The sequence below is a fragment of the Theileria orientalis genome, chromosome 3 (genome assembly GCF_000740895.1).
Source record: "Theileria orientalis strain Shintoku DNA, chromosome 3, complete genome".
Classification (NCBI taxonomy): Eukaryota; Apicomplexa; class Aconoidasida; order Piroplasmida; family Theileriidae; genus Theileria; species Theileria orientalis.
The window spans coordinates 1629731-1650294 of NC_025262.1; the positions used below are offsets into that span (position 1 = coordinate 1629731).

At 39.5% G+C, this 20564-nt stretch overlaps 8 protein-coding genes and 1 non-coding gene across 9 annotated transcripts; 6 read left to right on the forward strand and 3 right to left on the reverse strand.

Moving 5' to 3' along the window:
• Positions 1–131: 131 nt before the first annotated feature.
• TOT_030000732 (uncharacterized protein) lies at positions 132–3251 on the reverse strand (the record flags this gene model as incomplete). Its single annotated transcript, XM_009693476.1, has 1 exon — positions 132–3251. The coding sequence occupies one exon, from the start codon at positions 3249–3251 to the stop codon at positions 132–134; it is 3120 nt and encodes a 1039-aa protein (XP_009691771.1).
• A 1125-nt stretch (positions 3252–4376) lies between these two features.
• On the forward strand, positions 4377–7457 carry TOT_030000733 (thioredoxin reductase; the record flags this gene model as incomplete). Its single annotated transcript, XM_009693477.1, has 11 exons — positions 4377–4563; positions 4654–4991; positions 5106–5243; positions 5337–5467; positions 5627–5693; positions 5870–6016; positions 6115–6196; positions 6273–6457; positions 6547–6627; positions 6728–6824; positions 7189–7457. 11 exons carry the CDS (start codon positions 4377–4379, stop codon positions 7455–7457), a joined length of 1722 nt encoding a protein of 573 aa, XP_009691772.1.
• Positions 7458–8039: 582 nt separating this feature from the next.
• Positions 8040–10986, forward strand: TOT_030000734 (conserved hypothetical protein; the record flags this gene model as incomplete). Its single annotated transcript, XM_009693478.1, has 6 exons — positions 8040–8439; positions 8621–9608; positions 9834–10071; positions 10261–10517; positions 10590–10777; positions 10889–10986. The coding sequence occupies 6 exons, from the start codon at positions 8040–8042 to the stop codon at positions 10984–10986; spliced, it is 2169 nt and encodes a 722-aa protein (XP_009691773.1).
• Positions 10987–11125: 139 nt separating this feature from the next.
• Positions 11126–11636, forward strand: TOT_030000735 (hypothetical protein; the record flags this gene model as incomplete). The annotated part of the gene is made up of 2 exons (XM_009693479.1): positions 11126–11260; positions 11403–11636. 2 exons carry the CDS (start codon positions 11126–11128, stop codon positions 11634–11636), a joined length of 369 nt encoding a protein of 122 aa, XP_009691774.1.
• Positions 11637–12049: 413 nt separating this feature from the next.
• On the forward strand, positions 12050–13636 carry TOT_030000736 (conserved hypothetical protein; the record flags this gene model as incomplete). The annotated part of the gene is made up of 1 exon (XM_009693480.1): positions 12050–13636. One exon carries the CDS (start codon positions 12050–12052, stop codon positions 13634–13636), a length of 1587 nt encoding a protein of 528 aa, XP_009691775.1.
• An 858-nt stretch (positions 13637–14494) lies between these two features.
• On the reverse strand, positions 14495–17674 carry TOT_030000737 (conserved hypothetical protein; the record flags this gene model as incomplete). The annotated part of the gene is made up of 7 exons (XM_009693481.1): positions 14495–14892; positions 15848–15935; positions 16079–16519; positions 16559–16768; positions 16909–17026; positions 17163–17401; positions 17510–17674. The coding sequence occupies 7 exons, from the start codon at positions 17672–17674 to the stop codon at positions 14495–14497; spliced, it is 1659 nt and encodes a 552-aa protein (XP_009691776.1).
• A 515-nt stretch (positions 17675–18189) lies between these two features.
• On the forward strand, positions 18190–18263 carry TOT_03t000004. The gene has a single exon. It is a non-coding gene; the product is annotated as a tRNA-Arg (tRNA).
• A 122-nt stretch (positions 18264–18385) lies between these two features.
• Positions 18386–18910, forward strand: TOT_030000738 (uncharacterized protein; the record flags this gene model as incomplete). The annotated part of the gene is made up of 3 exons (XM_009693482.1): positions 18386–18420; positions 18567–18681; positions 18812–18910. The coding sequence occupies 3 exons, from the start codon at positions 18386–18388 to the stop codon at positions 18908–18910; spliced, it is 249 nt and encodes an 82-aa protein (XP_009691777.1).
• Positions 18911–19100: 190 nt separating this feature from the next.
• Positions 19101–20209, reverse strand: TOT_030000945 (ADP-ribosylation factor; the record flags this gene model as incomplete). Its single annotated transcript, XM_009693483.1, has 5 exons — positions 19101–19238; positions 19421–19501; positions 19583–19745; positions 19891–20001; positions 20145–20209. 5 exons carry the CDS (start codon positions 20207–20209, stop codon positions 19101–19103), a joined length of 558 nt encoding a protein of 185 aa, XP_009691778.1.
• Between the last annotated feature and the right edge of the window lie 355 nt (positions 20210–20564).

The following is a 20564-nucleotide window of genomic DNA, read 5'->3' on the forward strand; positions in this document are numbered from 1 at the left end:
AAAAACTGTTTTTTGACAAACAAGAGTCGTTATGTGTAACCTCTGGAATGGAAAAGGTGACAGACAATGGAAGAGTATACAATAATGAAACATAAACAGACTCTGTCAAAATAGGTAATAAATATACGATATTATTTACTCGTTATCACCATGCCGTCTACATTTGGTATTGTGTGATTAAAACTGTCTGCCATACTCAACGGGACAGTCTTGTGATCAGAAGCGGGCATGGTGTGAACAACGTGAATTACCTCGCTTTGATTTTTATAGTCAGTGTTTTCAGTATCGCCACTACTACCAGGTTTCAGAGCTTTGTTACTGTTAGTGTGATTGACGCTATTGTTGGCGTTAACGTTAGTGGTAGCTGAATCATTGGTTCCATTTGCCCCGGGCTTTGATCCTTCGGGAACTGGATTGGTGTATGATAGAGGAGGAACCAGTTCACGTACAAATTCTCTGACATACCAGTTCTTTTCATTGACACTTTCAGCCTGACCTTGGTGCTTAGGCTCGAGATTAGTGTCCTTTTCTCTAGTGTTTGGTGTCGGCTCGCTGGCCGGAACATTACTGAAGTGGTATTTGTACAAATGGACCCTTACGTACTTGGGCTTTCCGTACCCAAAAGGGTTGGATGAAATTAAGCTGTTAAAATCTTCTGATCCCATCAGAAGTCGTTTGATTATATCGAAGAGGTACTTGTCGTTGGGTCTCACTAGGGTAACGGGAGCAGTGCTATTATTAGTGTCGTCTGTTGGAGTCGTAGTCGCAGTGTAGGTGGTGCCGTGAGATGGTTTAGGTGTTTTGTTGTTAGTATCTGGTAGGAGATCGTTGTTTTCATCGGTATCACCATTGGAATCATAATCCTCGTTGCTAGGATTCTCATCCCCTTCTTTCTCCTCTGGTGTGTCAGTTGTATTCCTGCTATCACTTAAAGAGGACCCAGTAGAAAGTTTTGTTCCCTTACGACTATTCTCAGGATTGGTGTCATCAGTACCCAAGTTCGCATAGTAGTTGGTATTGAAACTGACAACGAGCTGCTGATCTAACGCATAGTCATAAAAGGGAACTAGAAATGGGAAACTGTCCAACTTGGATGGCTTTCTTTTAAAGAAAAATTCATCCCAGTGGGTGTGACTGGTGACCTGTTGTTCATTTGTTCCCTCGAATACGATCTCTAGCCTCTCCTTGCCCACTGGAAAGACGCTTTTATAGTTGCTAATGCTGAAGAAGCTGTTTATGCTGGTGGTGTTAGTGGCAAGAGTCCTGTTACTGCCATAGACAGTAGTGTCGTGTAGTAGCTCACCCTTAACGAGTTGGCCGTCAGCCTTGGAAAGTGTTAACCCCTGGTTACTATGGGTTACACTACCCTTGGAATAGTTGCTACCCCTCAACACGTCCCTGAAAGAGGAATCAAATATCCTGGTGTTGTATAGTAATAGGTGCACCAAAACAAACGACTGAATTATCATCTTGGCCAGGTATGCCAAATTGTCAATCTTTTTCGAGAGGCTGAGCTGAAGCTCAATCAGTCCAATCCATAGCAGAAAACTCCAGGTGTTAGGGCCGTTTTTGAGCATTTCGAAGATCAGCAAAGCCTGCAAGAAGAACAGAGTGTACTGGCCCTGGAGGAAAGTTATCTTAGTCTTAACCGCTTCACAGTGCGATTTCAATAAAACGCAGAACAGAAACAAAACTAAGGCCTTGATTCCCCTGTAGTTACGGAACAGAAACAACAGAAGAGTCATGGTGAAGATTACAGTCAAGTAGAACAGCAGCAACACGTCCTTTAGGACTTTTTTAAAACACTCAGAGAACAAATTTCCTGAACCTTTATCGTCAAAGTTCATAAATTCGCGAATGTATTCTCGGTGCCTCGAATAATTTAGGTTGCTCATAATTCGGTTGAAGTAGACGCTGCCGAACCCATGGTTATCATCTGCAGTCTCGCTGTACCCACTGCTGTTGCCGTAGGTGGCGTTTACAGTGTTGGCATAGCCGCTGCTGTTCGAGTATCCATTGTTTACAGAGTTGTTGTAGCCAGCATTTACAGGGTCGTTGAACCCGTTGTTCACTGCGTTATAAGAGTCGCCAACGCCAGAGGACTTGCCGCCATCATACCCGTTCTCCAAATCTCCCACTCTACCCTCGTATGTATTATCAAACGTGTTTTCCTCCTGGTCCTTGTTTTCGAACATGTTGTCCACCAGGTCCACTGACACCTTCCTCATCAACTGATCGGTTTTGCAGAACGGATTATATTTCCAGTTAGAGAAGCGGTACAGAAACTGATCGTCGAGGCAGAACAGGCTGCACAGCATCAGCAGAATGTAAAATGGCCCGAAATTGCCCAGTAAACTGAACACCAAAGCGTAAACCAGAGTGCTCATTCCACCAAACAATCTGCAACTTCTGTAAGGTGTAACTAGGAAAACTGACAGGACCACTTCGAAAAAAATCAATAAGCTTGTCAAAACTACGTTGAAGAACTTGTAGTTTGCCACCAGACCCACCAAGTAATAGTTGAAAAAGGTGGGCAGGGGAATCGACATCAGTATGTGTTGTATGTTCACCTTCTTGAGTAAGAACACCTTGTATACTCCAGACAAGAGGATCACCCTGTATGTCAGGAATCTGAAACTCCATTTAACCAAACTGGGAACTTCGAACGTCTGCTTATCAAAAAACTTAAAAGGAGTGAAAATGAAGATGGATAGAAACCCAACCTCCAACAACAGCAGATCAGAGGCTGTTTTTGGAAGCGTTCTAAAGAGCGCGACTAATGACAACTTTAACGCCCATAGAAACAGAAAGGAATACATGCAGTTGAACCCCGTCAGGAACATAAGAAAAGAACTGACGGTTCCGATTAATGGCAGCAATCTGAGGGTGAAATCTGATATTGGCATGATGAGATACAAGCTTGGAAACTCCGACAGAGCCTCGTAAAAGGTTTTATTGTTCAGGCTGTTTAATAGCGTGCCTGTGTTTGAATTGTAGATTCCATGTGAACCGAATAGTCCAAGGATCTGATTCAAGTTTGACAAAAATGAAAAAAAGTAGACCAGCGACAACAAACGACAAAAAAAGTTTGCCGATATTTCGTAAGTGTCGTATTTAGGCCTGAATTGACTTTTTTCATCATTTTCAAGTATAATAAAATTCTCGTTGATCTCAAATTCTCCGCTCCTGGGTGTGTAAGTAACACTGGTCATTTGAGATTCGTCGTCCCCCGAGAAGACGCATTCCTCCATCTATAAAGTGATTAGTTAAATAATAGTGTATAGAGTGTGTTTATGTAGTAATTAAATAACTATTATCGGTGGCAGTGAATGGAATTATGTGTAAGAAACAAATTGTATTTTAGCACCGATTTTGACTAAAAATAGTCTAAAATAGCATTAAGTGAGTTTCCATTAACCCCTTTTACCAAAATTTTATATCAATTTCCAATTAATCTTGGCATTTAGTGGTTAAGAGGATAGACACTTAGAACACATTCAATACCAAGTAACTGCCACCAATATAAAAGTTTATATATAGTTTTTTCATATTTTAATATATTTAAGGTTTAATTTTGTCGAATTTTGGGGCATATAATATGTATATCAGACCAAATTAATTTAAGAATAGATGATACTAACCTTTATACCTAATCAGACCATATACAATGCGATAAAAAATTTTAACTACAATTAAAATTAAATTTAAACTATATTGATCACCAATTACATCATTAGACAGTTAAAATACAAAGTAATGTGTAGACAAAAGGAATGTGCAGAAGGTGCACACCTCTCAAGTGTTAATTAAGAATTGAAGGTTCTATGGACTAATTGTTGTTAATCTTGATAAATTATGTATGTTTTAATATTTAAATATATTTTTGATTAATTAAATGGCAAAATGAAACATAAATTAAGCAGTCTAGGGAGTCGTGTGTTGGGTCATGGAATCTTGTGGGTCATACCAATTAATGAACCATCCTACCATAAATTAAATAGCTAATTACTACTTAATCTGGAATATAAGTTAGTTGTTTCAATTGTATAATATTCATTGACTTAATCGCAAATGTGTAAATAAAATTCCTCAAAATTTGGGACAATAGGAGACCCAATACCCACTCAGTAACCCTCTGAAATTTAGTAGTAATTAGTATGATTTTTTGAAATTCCACTAGATTTAAGCCTATTTATACTGTTTAATTAAGATTCTATCCGATTGTATATTTAACAGATGTAATTTAGTCTCTTTTAAATGAAATTTCCCCCATTCACTCTAAAGTAACGCAAATTATTAGAAAATAACATACGATCACTAAATTTTGACCCATTTATGGAAGCGGGTAAATTGGAGTTTGAAAGTAACTGAGTTTCATGTTCGGTTCGAGAAGACTAATATCTACCACAGTTCCGAGGATATTCCTATCGTCCTATTTGATTCTAAGACAAAGAGACCTGACACCTCCAGTTTATTGCATCAGTAGCATCAATAGCAGTATATCTCAGAACAGCAGATTTAATAGCACACTAGGGTTCGTAAGTGGCCCAAATAGCGATTTCAGTACGAACATCAGAAGCATTAAGGACGTGTTCCTGCGAAGTGATCATAGCAAATCGGCACCCGGAAGCAGCCACAAAAGCCGAGATATAGTGGACGGGAGCAGCAAAGAAGAAGAGAGTGACCACAAAAGAGAAAATAAAATGAGTGAACACTACGACCTGGTCGTTCTAGGAGCAGGCCCAGGAGGGATGTCAGCAGCGAAAGAAGCAGCGACCCTGGGAAAAAAAACGCTACTATTCGACTTCGTAAACCCGTCGCCCAGAGGAACGACCTGGGGAGTAGGAGGGACGTGCGTAAACGTAGGATGCATTCCGAAAAAACTGATGCACTACGCAGGAACTTTGCGAAGCGCGAATGCGGACAGGTACAACTACGGGCTGACGGACAAGCTGGAGGACGGCCCAGTGGATTGGGCGAGGCTAGTGAAGGTAAGGACACCACTGACACCACAAAAAGGGGATCCCCAGCACCACCGTTTATAGGGTTCGGAAGGTTAAGTGGGAGTGGCAGTCGCAATTCACACATTATTAACGAATTTTCAGAACGTTCAAAACCACGTGAAGATGTTGAACTTCACATACAGAGTCAGCGTAAATATGCCAAATTTAACGTACGTGAACGCATATGCAACCTTAAAGGACAGTAAAACAGTGGAGTACAAGCTGAATGGAGAAACAAAAGTAGGTTAACGCAGAGAAGAGTGAAAGATAGATGATAGTAGTAGATTAGTAGATATGTTGGAAGTTTTAGATGGCAATTAATGTGCTCTGTAGACAGCAACTGGCGATAAAATACTAATAGCAGTGGGCGAAAGGCCATATGTCCCTCAAGATGTTGAAGGCGCGAAAGAAAATGCAATAACATCGGACGATTTGTTCTCGCTGCCAAAGGCGCCAGGGAAAACGTAAGAAAGCAATTATATATACACACGCATGTATATAGACAGATAAATATACAAAGGATTGGATAGGAGGAAAACATTACAGCAATTAGCATAGTAGTACGTACTTAAGGTATTGGTATTAATGCTAATGCTGATATTGGCAATCTAATTATTCATTAGGCTGGTAGTTGGCGGTAGCTATGTTGCACTAGAATCCGCTGGATTCTTAGCTAGTCTAGGATATGATGTAAGTTTAGACTTGGTTACGCATATATAAGTTTGTGTTTGTATGTATGTGCGTCTGTGTGTGTATGTTTGTGTGTGATTTTGAAGCAATTAACTAGTGTCAAAGTACAACTAACATTAATGTTGATGTATAATTGGGAGTTGGTAATGGTAGGTAGGAAGCTAATGAGTTGTTAGGTTAATGTCAGTGTCAGATCAATTCTGTTGAGAGGATTTGATAGACAATGCGTAGACAAGGTGCAGGAGTTGATGGAGGCATCGGGAGTTAAATTTTTATTTCAAAAAACCCCGAAAAAAATTGAAAAGTCAGATGAACGCTACAAGGTATGACGGTTGCAGTGTTGGTAGAGTAGATACGAGTAGTTGATGGACTGATTAGCAGTGAGGCATCAGCTAGTAATGGGTTATTGATGAATGCATAGGTAACATTTGGCGACGGTTCAGTTGATTATTACGACACAGTCATGTACGCAACAGGAAGGATGCCATTAGATGATATCAAGAGTAGGTTTAGACTGCCGAGATAAATAGTAGTAGTATTAGTAGTAGTAGTTGATGGAACCACTAATGATAAACGCAGATTACAAATCACTGGGACTGGAGTTTGACAATTCATATAACCTGGTCACACACAACGAAAAGACAAACCTGGATAACGTATACGCAGTAGGAGATATACTGAGTAATAAGCCGAAATTGGCACCAGTAGCAATAAAAGCAGGAGAGTTGCTAGCACAACGCCTGTTTAATAACTCGACAGTGCAAGTAAGTGAGTTATCTCAACCACTGATAGTGGCTAATAGTGGTTAAATAGCTACTGCAAGTGTATAGTAATGACTAACTGTTTAATGTAGATGAAATACGAGGACGTGCCCGTATGCGTATACACACCATTTGAATACTCGTCATGTGGACTCACAGAAGAGGAGGCGATCGTAAGTAGATAGTAACACAGTTAATTAGTTGCACATTTACGTAGTAATATAGTAACATAGTTACCCAGTTGCAAGTTTAACACAAATAATAATTGGTTAGAAGAGGTACGGAGAAGACGGAATCGAAGTGTACCTAAAAGAGTACAGTAACCTGGAAGTGTCAGCAGCACATAGAGTAAATAAGAAGACAGATGACGGTATGAATACTAGTAGATACGTTTGTAAATAGCACTGAATATGTAGTTGATGCAAACAGATAGTTGATTAGTAGGTAGATTAGTAGGTAGTATATTAGCAGTAGATAGTAATGATGAGAATGACGCTGGTAACAACTCCTACAATTAATAAGACTAATAACATTATAATAATAGCAACAACATTAACAATAACAATAACAATATTATAATAATACCAATAACAATAGCAACATTAACAGTAGCAACAATAATAATAACAACAATAATAATAACAATAATAACAAAATAATATTAGCAACAACATTAACAATACCTATATTAACAGTAGCAACAATAATAATAACAAAATAATAATAATTGGTAGACTTGGACTTCCCATTGACATGTTTGACGAAAGTTATCTGTCTAAAGGACGATACTATAGTAGGACTCCATTTTGTTGGACCAAATGCAGGAGAAATAATGCAAGGATTCTCAGTACTGTTGCTACTAAAAGCGAAGAAGAAGGACCTGGATAGAGTGGTGGGAATACACCCGACGGACGCAGAAAGTTTTATGGACCTGACAGTGACAAAATCAAGTAAACAGTCATGGATAGCAAAAGGAGGATGCGCAGGAGGCAAGTGTGGCTAAAAATATGATAAAATAATAGTAAATCTATAAGCAATTAAGCTAATTTGTAATTACAACATAAAGTGTTGAAGATTAAAAAGATGTATATATGTTAGTTGGTGAGTATTAAAGAGTAATCTAAGTAAATAGGAGGAATAGGTAGTAAAAATTAAGTAGTTTATAAGAATAAAAGGGTAGAGAAAATGATGAAGTATCATATGAATTGGGAAAATAGAAGATGATTGAGTAATAATATGGAATGAATCTTACACATTTGAGAGTGACCCCGACATTAGTCTTCCATACAATTACATAGAAAAAACAGAGTAATGTATTAAAATTGTTAAAACAAAAGATATATAATAGCATTTTTAAATAAAACTTAAGATTAATTGGTCTTTTAAGACTAAATTTGGAGTGATACGTAGGTGGACACACCATGGCACAAAAAATAGGGGAAAATAAATGTAAAATAGAAGGATTGTCAAATAAAAACATAAATATCGCATACACATTAAAATTTAAAATAATATTTGATGAAGTTGAATAGGTTGATGGTAGAAAAAGAAAGTGTAATATAGTTAACCAGGAGCGAAGATTAAGATGAAGGATGGAATAAGATTGACAGCAAAAAGGAAAACATTAGTGGAATTAAATGAAAATTCGCCAACAAGGAAAAGATCTAAAAGAGTGTCAGATGGAATGAATGAGGAAAATGAACAGAAAAATAGGTTAACAAAAGCATCGGGAGTGACGAATGTAGGAGGTAACAAGGGAATGGGAGTGGCATCGGGAAGTAGTGGTGGGAACACGGAGGATAGCAGTAAAAGAGAAGAGGAGAAGGTGGACAAGACGAAGCTGTTGTCGCTGTTCACAGACTGCATGACGGCACTCTCGTCAAACAAAATATGCTCATGGAACGCATTCGACATAGGAATCATAGACCACATGGACGACCTGGTGACACTAAAGAATGAACAGGTGGAGGAGGAGGACATAGGAGGTAAGGATATATGGAAACGATAGCTATTTACGATAATACGGTAACGTAAACAGATACTGGGAATATGCATTGGTGAATAGTAGTTGTAATAAGTATATGGTTATATTAAGGGAGTGATAGGTAGATATTGATACACAAATAAACAATGGAAACTAAGTAAAGTACTAGTAACTAATATTAGAAATTAAAAGGAAAGTGAATGGAAAACAAAACAGAATAAACGCAATAAAAATAACAATTGATGTAGATGTGTGCTTCTCAACAGCATCGAAGGTGGTGGAAGGAGCAAGTAAAGTGTACGGATACAGAGTGGAGGCAGTGTACGATAAGACGTTCAACGTGCTGATGAACATACAGACGACGGAAAAGGAACAGAAGAAGCAGAGAACAGGAAAGAAAAAAATATACGAGTTCACAGGAGGGAACACACTGTCGCCAGAAAGTGAAGTGACGCTGTCGGAGCTGCCAGTGGAGGCGATACTGATGGACCCGTTTTTCCTGAAAATATCGTCACTCTTCGACCAGTCAGGACCACAAGGACTGCTGTTGGTGAATCTGTTGGTAAACAATAACCTGCAGCTGTCACTATCGAGTACAGCAAGCACAGTGGAAAGTGAAGAGTTGAGAGATAAAAGTGGTGGTATTAGTGGTACTGGTAATAGTGGTATTAGTGGTAGTGGTGGCAGTAGTAGTCAAGGATTAACGGCAAATGACTTGACATTGGCAATTAGTGGTTGTAGTAGCAGTAGGGATGCTACTAATAGAATTAGCAGTATTGGTAGAGGTTACAACGATGGCGAAGATGACAATAGCTATGACAGCATAAACTACAATGGTGGGAATACGAAGTTGAACAGGAGTCTGTTGAGTCAAATAGTAGGTGGCTACAGTGATATGGAAATACTGCCAGAACTGAGTAAATACATGAGGAAGCTGTCGCCGGAGATGCTGCCGAGGCACCTGCAGGAGGAGTTGACAGACCTGCCGGCAGAATTGATACCGAACCTGACGCAGGAAAAGTTGGCAATAAGTGACCAGGGGCAGCACGCACTGGAAGATGATCCAGCGGTAGATATACAGCTAGAAGAAGGAGAGTCGATGCATCCGTACAGCCAGGACATGGAATCGAATGAAGATGCACTGGATGTATTGCAGCAAACGCAAGAGTCGTCGGCCTACGGAGAACGATACGACAGCTACGCAGATGAGGGAGGCTACGATGGAACGCAGGAAGAGTTCTACGACGCAAACGAAGTGGGAGAAGACCTGAACCTACTGGACAGAATTAACATAATGGACATAAACAACCAGCTCTCATTTTACTCAACGAGTAACCTGATGTTGACACCAAGGAAGGAAGGGCTGGCTGGCGAGGGAACAGGATTTGCCAGTAGCACGACGGGGCTCAAGAGTCTCACAATTGGAGGAGTTGGAGGAACAGGGCTGGGACTATCAGGATCAGGGGCGAGTGCGAGTGAAAGGGGGTTGAAAAACAGAACGGCAAAGGTGAAGGCGGAGAAGGTGACGATAGAAAAGTACATATACACGAGGAACCTGAACGAGGAACTGGACTCAATAGAACTGCTGGCGCACTACGTAGCAGCAACGAAGACGACAAACGCAGGGCTGAACGTAAAGTCAGGGCTCAACGGCATTTTAAACGCACGCAAACAGGCGAGTAAGGCGGGCGGTGCCAGCGCCAAGGGAGGCAGCGGGGGAAGGAGCTGGTTTGAAGGCAACTTCGTGAACCTGGCGCACAAAGTGGGCCTGAACCAGCTGCTCAGCAACTATAACATCTACCTGAACCTGGCGAACGCACAGGGTGATCCTTCGAGAGGCACGAGCGCCCTTGGTGGCAGCGGCACGGTGTTGGAAAGCAGCATGGACCAGCTGACGCACCAGCTGAGCCACCTGAACAGCATCAGGCACAGCGTCCTGGGAAGCAGGAGGACGAGCATAGGCGGCGACCTTGGGGACATGGACCCGGTGGGCGACGGCTTCGACTACGAGATGAGCCAGCAGATGGACGAGCAGAGCAACTTCGTAGACGTGCTGAAGCTGAAGACGTACATCCTGGAGTACCTGAGCACTGCGGCGGCCAGCACTGACGGCACCGACAGTGCGACTGGCGCAGCCGGTGCAGGCGGAAGGGACGGCGGGAGCACGGACGTCAGGTTCAACGGACTGGTGGACTACATATACAGGAGGGTCAACAAAAACGTGATCAGCATACACATCCTCTTCGTGTGCCTGCTCCACGTCTGCAACGAGTCTAACCTGCGTCTGGAGCCACTCGACCAGGGCAAAGACGGGAGGACGCCGAGAACGGGAAGGGAAGGTAGGCAGTAGTAGTACCAGTAGTAGTAGTATTGGTACTACCACTGGTAATACCAATAGTAACAACAAGAATAGTAGTAGTAGTAATAGTTATGGTTTTTACACTTTTTAGGCGGAGATGCCTTGGTCATTGTGCCTAACACGCAGGAATTGAGTAACAGTTCGGCGAATAACGACTTCAGAATAAAGTTCGACTCTTTTAATCCATAATGTTATAAGAACATAGACGGAATACCACTGTAAAATTAGCTAGAAAATCCGCGAATACGTGAATTAACATGTATAGTAGCCGGTGAATGTGTAGTTGGGCCAACCAAGATAGCACAACTTTAACAGTTACTTAAAATAAATGTACGCTAATGTCTGTAAAATATTCGTAGCACTTTTTGCAATAGTCAGAGTGGACTCCATAGGGATAAACGGGTCGTTTACATGTGGAATCCTCCAGGCGTTGAGTGACCCAACGCGAGATTCCAAATATAAGGTAGGTTTACCGCCATATAATACATATATACACCAATAGAACAGTATAAATGAGTAATTGTATCTGTTTGTCAATTTATCGGCAATTTATATTGACACTAACGTAATATTATCCACCACTAACTTACACACTAATTTCGTAGTTCGGAGGAGTATTTCTACCAAATTCTGGCATAAAATGGTACTGTAAACGGAAATCGATCTTAGATAAAGTTGGATTTAAACTGAGAAGATTTAAAAACTCCTTTTTATACAATGACTGTGACAAGAATGATGACGGTTATGGGAACAGTATTATCGAGGATATTGGTACCGATAACGAGGCCTGTAGAATAGTAATAGTGAACCCACTGGTATGTGAGCTACAATTAAAGTGAATTGGTTGTTATTTAAGTAGTTTATTTGCTGATTAGAGTGTAAGTTATCTCGTAATTATTGAGAAGCTACTGGTAAAATAATACACACATTACATTAATTTAACCAGTCTTTAGCCAATTAAATCGATTAATAACCTGTGTGTAGTCTTTATTGGTAGAATTGAAGAAAAAGAAGCACATAAACATCGAATTAAAGGGCGATAAATTAAAGATTATTAAAAATGGACTATTGAATAGATTTTTTAATAACCACTTGTAGTATATTGATAAATGTGTATGTATGTGCTATTCAAATGTGCTTTGTTTACTAGCCAAGGTGGCTAGCAGTTTTATGTATCTGTACACAGGGTGATAATTATATAGGTATTGCGACTAGGTTGAACAGTAGTATTCGATTAAGTCAACTAAAATTTATGAACTGTATGCAAAATAAGATTAGAAGTGCAGTACCAATAGTATTACCACTGCTACTGCAAACACTGGCAAGACTGGTTATATTAGCAACACTGGCGTCAATAATAACATCGAGTGCAAAGGTGATGGCTAACACAAAAAAGGGGCTGGCCAAAAGAAGAGGATGCAAAGTCGAAGACACGGATGTCTTTAACTCGTACAGACTGAGCCAACTAATCGACGACATAATGGACATACTGATAGTGGAAAACAAAAAGAACATAGACAACACGCGCCTAGAAATAGGAAATGCGAAGGACAACGAAGCACAAGTGAAGACGAGTGCCAGGAGCAACGGAAACTCGGAGCCAAAAGGAAGAAAAAAGATGAAGAGTGGCAGTAGAAGAGGATACAGTAATACAAATGGAAAGGGGTATAAAAATATTAGTAAAAGTAGCATTAGAAGGAGTAGCAAAGATGAAAAAGGAATTAGTGATGAAAAGGAGACTAACGGTGTCGAAGAAAGCATAGTTAGCATCTACATTGTGAATGAATACAACGATGCAGGCTATGGCAATAATAGTAACGCCAATTCTGGTAATGAAAGTGCTAGTTATCCCAAGGATGAAAATGGGAATGATAGTGATGATGACACAGGCATTAACAATAAAAATGACACTGGCGATGACGATGGAAATACAGAAATTATTAGCAGCGGAAGTGAATATGACAGTGAAAGCAGAAGTGGCACAGATACAGATGATATAGGAGCAGTGACGACGATGGCGATGGCAATGGCGATCACAGACACGCCGACAACAATAAGCACCGCTGTTACGAGTAGTACGAATACGAGCATTAGCACAGCCAATACCAGTATTAGCACAGTCAATAGCAATATTAGCACTACGAATACCAGTATCAGCACGACGAGTAGCAGTATTGGCACGACGAATACGACAGTAAGAACGATTCAAAGTATCTGTGATTCGGATTATAGCAGCTATAGTAACAACGCTGCTGCAAGTGACAAGGGTAAAAGTGGAGTAAAAAGTGACACAACAGCAATAGTAGAAAGTAAAGGCCATGTCGCAATAAAAAAATTCAGAAGAAAAGGTGGAATGAAAGAAGATTATGATGAGGAAGAAGAGGAAGACGAAGATGTTGTCACAAGCATAAGTGTTGTGGATAAGAGGAGAAACGGTAAAAAGGAACTTAAACAGTTGATAAGTGACATGATACATATAGTGAGAGGAGATGAAAACTTTAGAGTCAAGGAAATCGAAGATAACCTTAAGTTTATAAACTACTTTAATCAGAAAATACCGGACGAAATTAAGCTGAATAACCAGAAACTGGAACAGTGTAGACATAAGTTAGCAGTGAACGAAAGGAACATAATACATGGAAGACCAAGTATGACGAACCAACAACTGAACAAGGTGAAGGAGAAGATGGAAATGCTCAGAGAAGAAAACGAAGCACTAAAAAGAGGATCGGAAAGACTAAAAAGAATAGAAAAGGACCTGAGGGAAAGAATGAGGAGAATCAAGGCGTACTTAAGAGTGTTTGAAGGGTCCCAAGGGTTCATTCTAGGTAAACAGTAGCTAGATAACAGCAGATATTTCACAAGTTGGTTACCAGACTGGTAATTGTACTAGTTTGTTACCACACTGTTAATTGTATTAGTTAGTCAGAACAGTGATAATTGTACTAGTTAGTTACCACACTGGTCAATGTACTAGTTGGTTAACACTAATTAGTTGGTAAGGTAGCTGCTGGTGATGAGATGGAAGTAGTGACATAAATGTGTATAGGATTCGTTATTCCTTTAGTATGGTTCACAATACTTAAAATGTGGAACTATAAAAGAGTAGCCACAGCGAGGAAAAATTAAAAAGAATTAATCGCCTGGAAATAATATATGGTTTATAATGGTAAAAGATAACGTGTATAAGTATGTATATTTCGTCTATAATAGATGTGTAATACATGAGTATTAGAAAATAGCATAAATTGATATGGCACATTAATATGTATATGGCTAGCATAAAAATATGGAATCAACACAGTAGCAATAGTAATAACAAGGTACAATAACAAATACAGCGGTAACAGTAACAATAGTAACAGTGAGGAGATACAATGACATTAGCATTGTAAATAACAACTCAAACTAAGAACAATATACAATAACAGTAACAATATACAATTAACAGTAACACAATTAACAATATACAGTAAAAGTAACACAATTAACAATATACAGTAACAGTAACACAATTAACAATATACAGTAACAGTAACAACATACAATAACAATATACAATATGCAGTAACAACATACAGTAACAGTATACAACATACAGTAACAACATACAGTAAAACAGTAACAACAGAGTAACATTAGCATGGTAACAGTATACAACATACAGTAAAACAGTAACAACAATACTTGAAAGAAGTTAGTGGTGGCGCCTCTGCTTCTTCTTCATGTTGCCCTTGTTGAGGCCCCTGATGTGGCGCTTGAGACGACTCATCTGCTCAGCAACGGAGACGTTGCGCTTCTGCTTCACACGCCTGCTCTGAAGAGTCATCAGAAGAGGCTTGTTGCGCTGCTTAATCCTGTTGGTGAGACTCTGCTTGCTGCCCTTACGACTCTGAGCAAGCTTCCTGGCAGCCAGCCTGTCGCGCTTACTGGCAATCTTGTCCTGAAGCCTCTGCTGCCGCCGCCGCTTCTTACTTGAAGTGTAAAGAAGCCTAGACTCGTCGAGATCAGCAATGGAGTCGGAATCAGAGTCAGAGTCAGAGCCTGAACCAGCATCTGAGTCTGAGACAGCATCTGTATTGCTGCCATCAGAGGCTGTATTGCTGTCATCAGAGGCTGAGTCAGCATGAGATATGTCTTCAGCATCTGAATGAGGGTTAGAGGCATCTTCAGTGACTAAATTAGGGTGGGAGCCATCTTTAGAAACAGGGCCTGAGTGAGACTTACTGTGTGATTTACGCTTAGGATGGCTTGGTTTGAGATAAATATCAGTGTCAGACACGGGTACCAACTGAGGAACGACCTCATCATCTTGGTCATTGTCATCTTGATCATTATCCAGCTCACCATCATCTTGCTCCTCTTCACTGTCATCATATTCTTCAAGTTCATCAGCGTCAGATGATAGTGGTTCATCATCAGATTCGGCAACTGAGTCTACATCGGCATCAGAAGAGTATTCAGAGGAGTCTGAGGGCAATTCATCATGATCATCATCATGAACATGCTCATCATTATCACCATCAACAGAGTGGTAATCGCCATGATAATGATCTGATCCTGGTGAATGTGTTTGATCTTCACATTTAAGTGAATTCAGTTTACGTTTTTGCCGTATCTAAAAAAGAATTAGCGAGGCAAATAGTATTTGTACAGAAGGGTGGATGATTAAATGAAACATACCAGTTGTATGTTTGCATCTTTCCCTCTAGAAGCCCTATTGAGTTTCTTTGGATCCAACTTTCGGTAAGTGTTAATGAGACTCTTAACACTTGCACTAACGTCTACACAGCGTTTTTAATAATGGCATTTTTTCAAACATTCATAGGTTAAATAGCGAGAAGTATTAACACAAAGGCATTATTGCAATAATAGTTGTATTTACAGTAACAGAAGTAGTAGTAGTGGTAGTAGTAACAATAGTAACAGTAGTAGTAGTAGTAGTAGTAGTAATAGTAACAGTAGTAGTAGTAGTAATAGTAGTAATAGTAACAGTAGTAGTAGTAGTAATAGTAACAGTAGTAGTAGTAGTAATAGTAAATAAACTTACTCTTGGATTTGTAATTTTTAAACTCCACCAAATAGTTTAAAGTGTCCTCACTGAGGACTTCTGGCAACTTATTACATATCTCCCTGATCTGTAAAGGGTTAATACTATTAGTAGCAGTGGGTGGTAATCTGGTAGCACAACTGGAAATAGTAACTATTGCCAGAAGAGGTAAATAACTATATAACCAGTATTAAGTCCCAGTGGTTAGAAAGTAAAATAGTAAAAACTTACAGTATTGACTCCTATGGTGATCATGTCATCGGAACGGTCGTGGGCTACGAAATCGTCGACGACCTTCCTGGCCAGAGGCTCAACGAGGGCAGCATCGAGGCCGCTATAAACAGAAATCACGAACACCAGCAGGACCCTGGTCACAAGGGGCTGCTTGTGGTGAAGGTACTTGGAGAGGTACGAGTAGAAGCTGGGAACAGTCAGCTTGTGCTTGTTTATAACGACGGCGGCAAGCTTCAGCGCGACGAGCTTGTGCTGGTACTGGAAGTGGTTCTTGGCGCACCGGTCGAGCAGAGTCTCCACGAGCTTGAAGGGCTCGTAAAGGTCCAAGATGTGACTCAGGGAGTGCGAAACGGGCGGGTCCACAGGCTGAGGAGTCTCAGCGTTGGCGGAGCCCTGAGCGTCCGTGGAGGCAGCCTCAAAAGTGACGTGATAGTGGTTCTAAAGAACAGTTATGGCGTCGGTGCGCGTTGCGGTTACCTTGGTGGAAAGCAAAAAGTAAATCGCGGAAAGGGCAATCTTCGGGTTCTGGGCCTTGCACAGCTCGCACAGCTGGTTCAGCGTGAACAGGTCGTTCCAGACGTTACGCCGGTACAGCTCAATTATTATGCAGCAGCTGAGCAACCTAATGTTCAGGTTCGTGCTTTTGTGCACCTTCTCGAAAAGAAGCTGTTGCAGCCTTTTTACCGACTACAGATTAATAGTTAACAGCGAACATAGTCAATAGCAACACAATAAAGTGGATTAGGAGTCATAATTTCTGGTGATAAGATAGCAGTATTTGGTCAAATAGATGCTCACAATAACAAATGGTTGCATATAGTACTTACTTGTCTGTTCTTCGACTTGGCGCTCAACAGGGCCAGGTCCTTGACAATGTAGTTGTACAGCTTCTTACGCTGCTCCCGGTCATTCAGGTCCAAGAGATCCAACCATTCGACGAGTATGCTAAGTGAAATTAGTGATGTTGTACTGATTTACTAGCCAATAATGTAGTATTTCATTAAAAGCACGTCTTGTTAATAATTTAATTAGTATGCATAGATACACAACTTTAACCAATCTTTGATAACTTAAAACCTACGTCTCCAGGTCAATTTGCCTCTTCGTTCGAAGTGTAAACGTAGACTTTATCACCATTCTTGTCATCTTCCCGTCCATGACTCTCCGGAATTCCTTAATCAGCTCAATCAACTTAAGGCACAGCCACCTGCCATCGGCAATACTACCAGCATCATCGGCGCTAGAACTATTCTGGTCAGATGAACTAGGGTTATAAGTGAGCTTATCTACGTCACTGCTCTTATTGTAATGTGCGATGGTCTGTAAATTTATGAATACATCACTAGGTATGCTTATCCATTGTCCTAATATCAACTACATAACCTAGGTATCTACTGAAACTACTGAAACTGCTGAAACTGGGCTAACATTGGTGATGAACTGTAACAGTTTCACAAACTCTGTGTTATAAACCTGAGGTGTTAGCTTAATTATTTCATACAGAGTGACAAACTCGTTCCATTTTTGTTTGAAAAAATCACAGTTGGCATCAGGGTCCTTCTTGATTTTATTTTCCAGCAAGTTTAAGTCCATTTTTAAAATTATATAAGCCTTCCCAGGGCTATTAGTTTTTTGTATTAATAGAAGATAGTGAAAGAATAGGTCAAATTAAACAGGCGATATATATGTTATGGATTTAATGAGCTCAATATTTCAATATAAATGTGACCTTCCGCTAATTTTATAAAAACGTATAAAAGATTCCTACTATTAATTCAATAATTAAAAGATAAATAGATCAAAAATACATTAAAATGGCATAAAACAGACTAATATACAACAATAAGACGATTATTCTATTACTTATAAAATATTAATCAAATAATAATGAATTAAAAGATTTTCAATTCCATTGTGCTGTCGTTTTATATTTTATAAAGAACTTCCATTATCTAAAGTCGAATGATTCCACTTTCTATTATTAGACAGTAATACCTATAATTGGTTTATATTGAACTTATAATAAAGTTAGAACAACTATACTCGATAAAATTTAGGTTTATGTTTCATTAAAGATACTAAAAGTAATTTTAGCACATTTGAAACGGGTGTGTGTAGCGCTAATGGATAACGCGTCGCCCTCCGGAGGCGAAGATTGTGGGTTCGAATCCCATCACACACGAATCGCTAATCGGGCCTCATTTCTCGTTATTTGTTTAAAATTATATACTATCAGTAATGTAGATTCATTTTAATTACGTTTTGGAACTTATTTAGCAATTAGTATTGATATAGAAGGCCGGAATGGTATCAGCCTTGACAGGCACATTGATCAAGTGGTATCTTTCTCTTTATTTTAGAGATTATAAGCTCTGTTTACTCAGATATTTATTTGATGCTGCTAATATTGGTGATATCCCTTGTGGAATTCACAGTTATTTGACTTAATTAGCCACTAACTAGCTATAACTAATTCTCTGATTAGTGATCCCCCGACAATGGAAATAATTAAGCAAATAAACGAGAGCAAGCACTTTATAATTGAACAAATAGACGAAGGCGTAGCCCTGTGTAAAGATCCAGTCATTCACTTCCTTAAGGTACCAATTACTTAAGTCATTTACAACACTTATTCACCATTCAGTGTGTATTTACCTATTTTACTCTCATAATCTATTCAATTAACCAAATAGCTGCTTAATACATCCATAAACATTGATATGTTAACAGGACGAGGTGACTAGGAGACTTGAGATCGCGGAATGTTTCGTTCCTTCCGACGCTAAAAACCAGGAATCTGCCGCCAGTCCTTCTAAGGCATCTGAGTAGGCTCTTGTAACCGAGACATATCAGCCTCCATTGCTAACTGTAATGTGGTGTACTATATGGCCATACGTGTGAACTTGTACCGGCACGTTCTCAGTGACGCCACTAGTAGTTCCGATCCCAAGTATCACTTGATACTCAGCCTGCATCAAGCACGTAAAGAGTATGGTACAGTAAATTAGAGTGGGCATGTTCAGTTGTAGCAGTATATGCGGTTAGCGACGTCCTGAACCAGCCACTTGATTCCCTGAACAATGCCCTCCCCGTTGAAGCCGCTGCTGCCAAAAATCATGAAACTGCGTTCTTTGACCAGGTCGTCCAGCTTCAACAACTACAAAATCAGTTAACTAGGAACGAACACGACTGGGTGGGAGACCAGCTAGGTGATCGATACTTGGTAACTAGCTACCGAGTGATAGGCTGACAGACTTCTGAGTACTAGGATGCCTGCTTACTAAATAACATAATATCTACCAACTAGCTGACATATAAACTACAGCCAGGTGAGTCTACCTCGAAGATGCGTTTCGGACTCAAAGCGCCCTTTATGTCCTGTTTATTAGCAAATATCAGCAAGGTGGTTTTACACATTCTCTACAGGTTATTAAATGTAACTTGGGAGTAGATATATTTAATATCTGCCATTATCTGAAGTAAATAAGGTCCAAAACATACATCTTCCTTGAGGACTTTGAGAATTTCGTCCCTGGACATGTTGATCCTGGAGACGTCGACTGAGTCGACCACCCAAATGAGCGCATCGGTATTTTCGAAATAGTTTCGCCAAAATGCTCTAATGCTGCGTTGGCCGCCAATGTCCCAGAAGTTGAGCATATAGCTATAAACTCAATTAAAACGATGCTGAGTAACTGCTACTAATATTGGTAGTATATAAGTACTAAGTATTATCTACACATCAACCACTAATGGTTAGATAACACTGCCAATCAATAGCTGAGGGATAGCAGTAACTACAGTATTACTCTTGATATTGAATCGATTTAATATTGAATCCTACAGTCGGCTCAATTTTAGTAATGTCCTCCTTGTTTAAATTTTTTAAAATTGTGGTCTTCCCAGCATTGTCAAGGCCCCTAAAATCAAATAACTTAAGTAATTAACAGAAAAGCTAGTCACCTAATTAAAAAATTAAAACTAAAGAAATTAACAAGTACAAAAGTATTATACAAGAAGTTGACTAAGTGATGGCTATTTAATAAAGTAACTAGTTGAATACAGGATTAGAATTCTAATTTCCTTCTCTTTAATTTTAGTTTTCCTAATAACTTTGAGTAAACCCATTGAAATATATTATATATGGTAACAAATTAGAGGTTCATCTATCCAAATTGATATGAAATAGGAGTCAAATTAATTTAAAAATGTTTAAAAAACAATATACGGTTAATAAGTGGATAGAAGGTTACAATTTTTAGGGTCTAGGCGAACTCAGGTTTAAAAGTACTAGCGTACACCCCCCCATGTGTAGGCTTCAAATGAGCATTTAAACCAGTATCTATCTAATATTTATCATTTTTCATCTTTTAATAGTTTTATTAACATTCTAATAGTAAGTTAGAGGCTACATAATTAGTAATTTGCAGACTTTGCGACGGCCCTACCCTATGGAGGGTTTCATTTTTAGAAGTACCGAGAT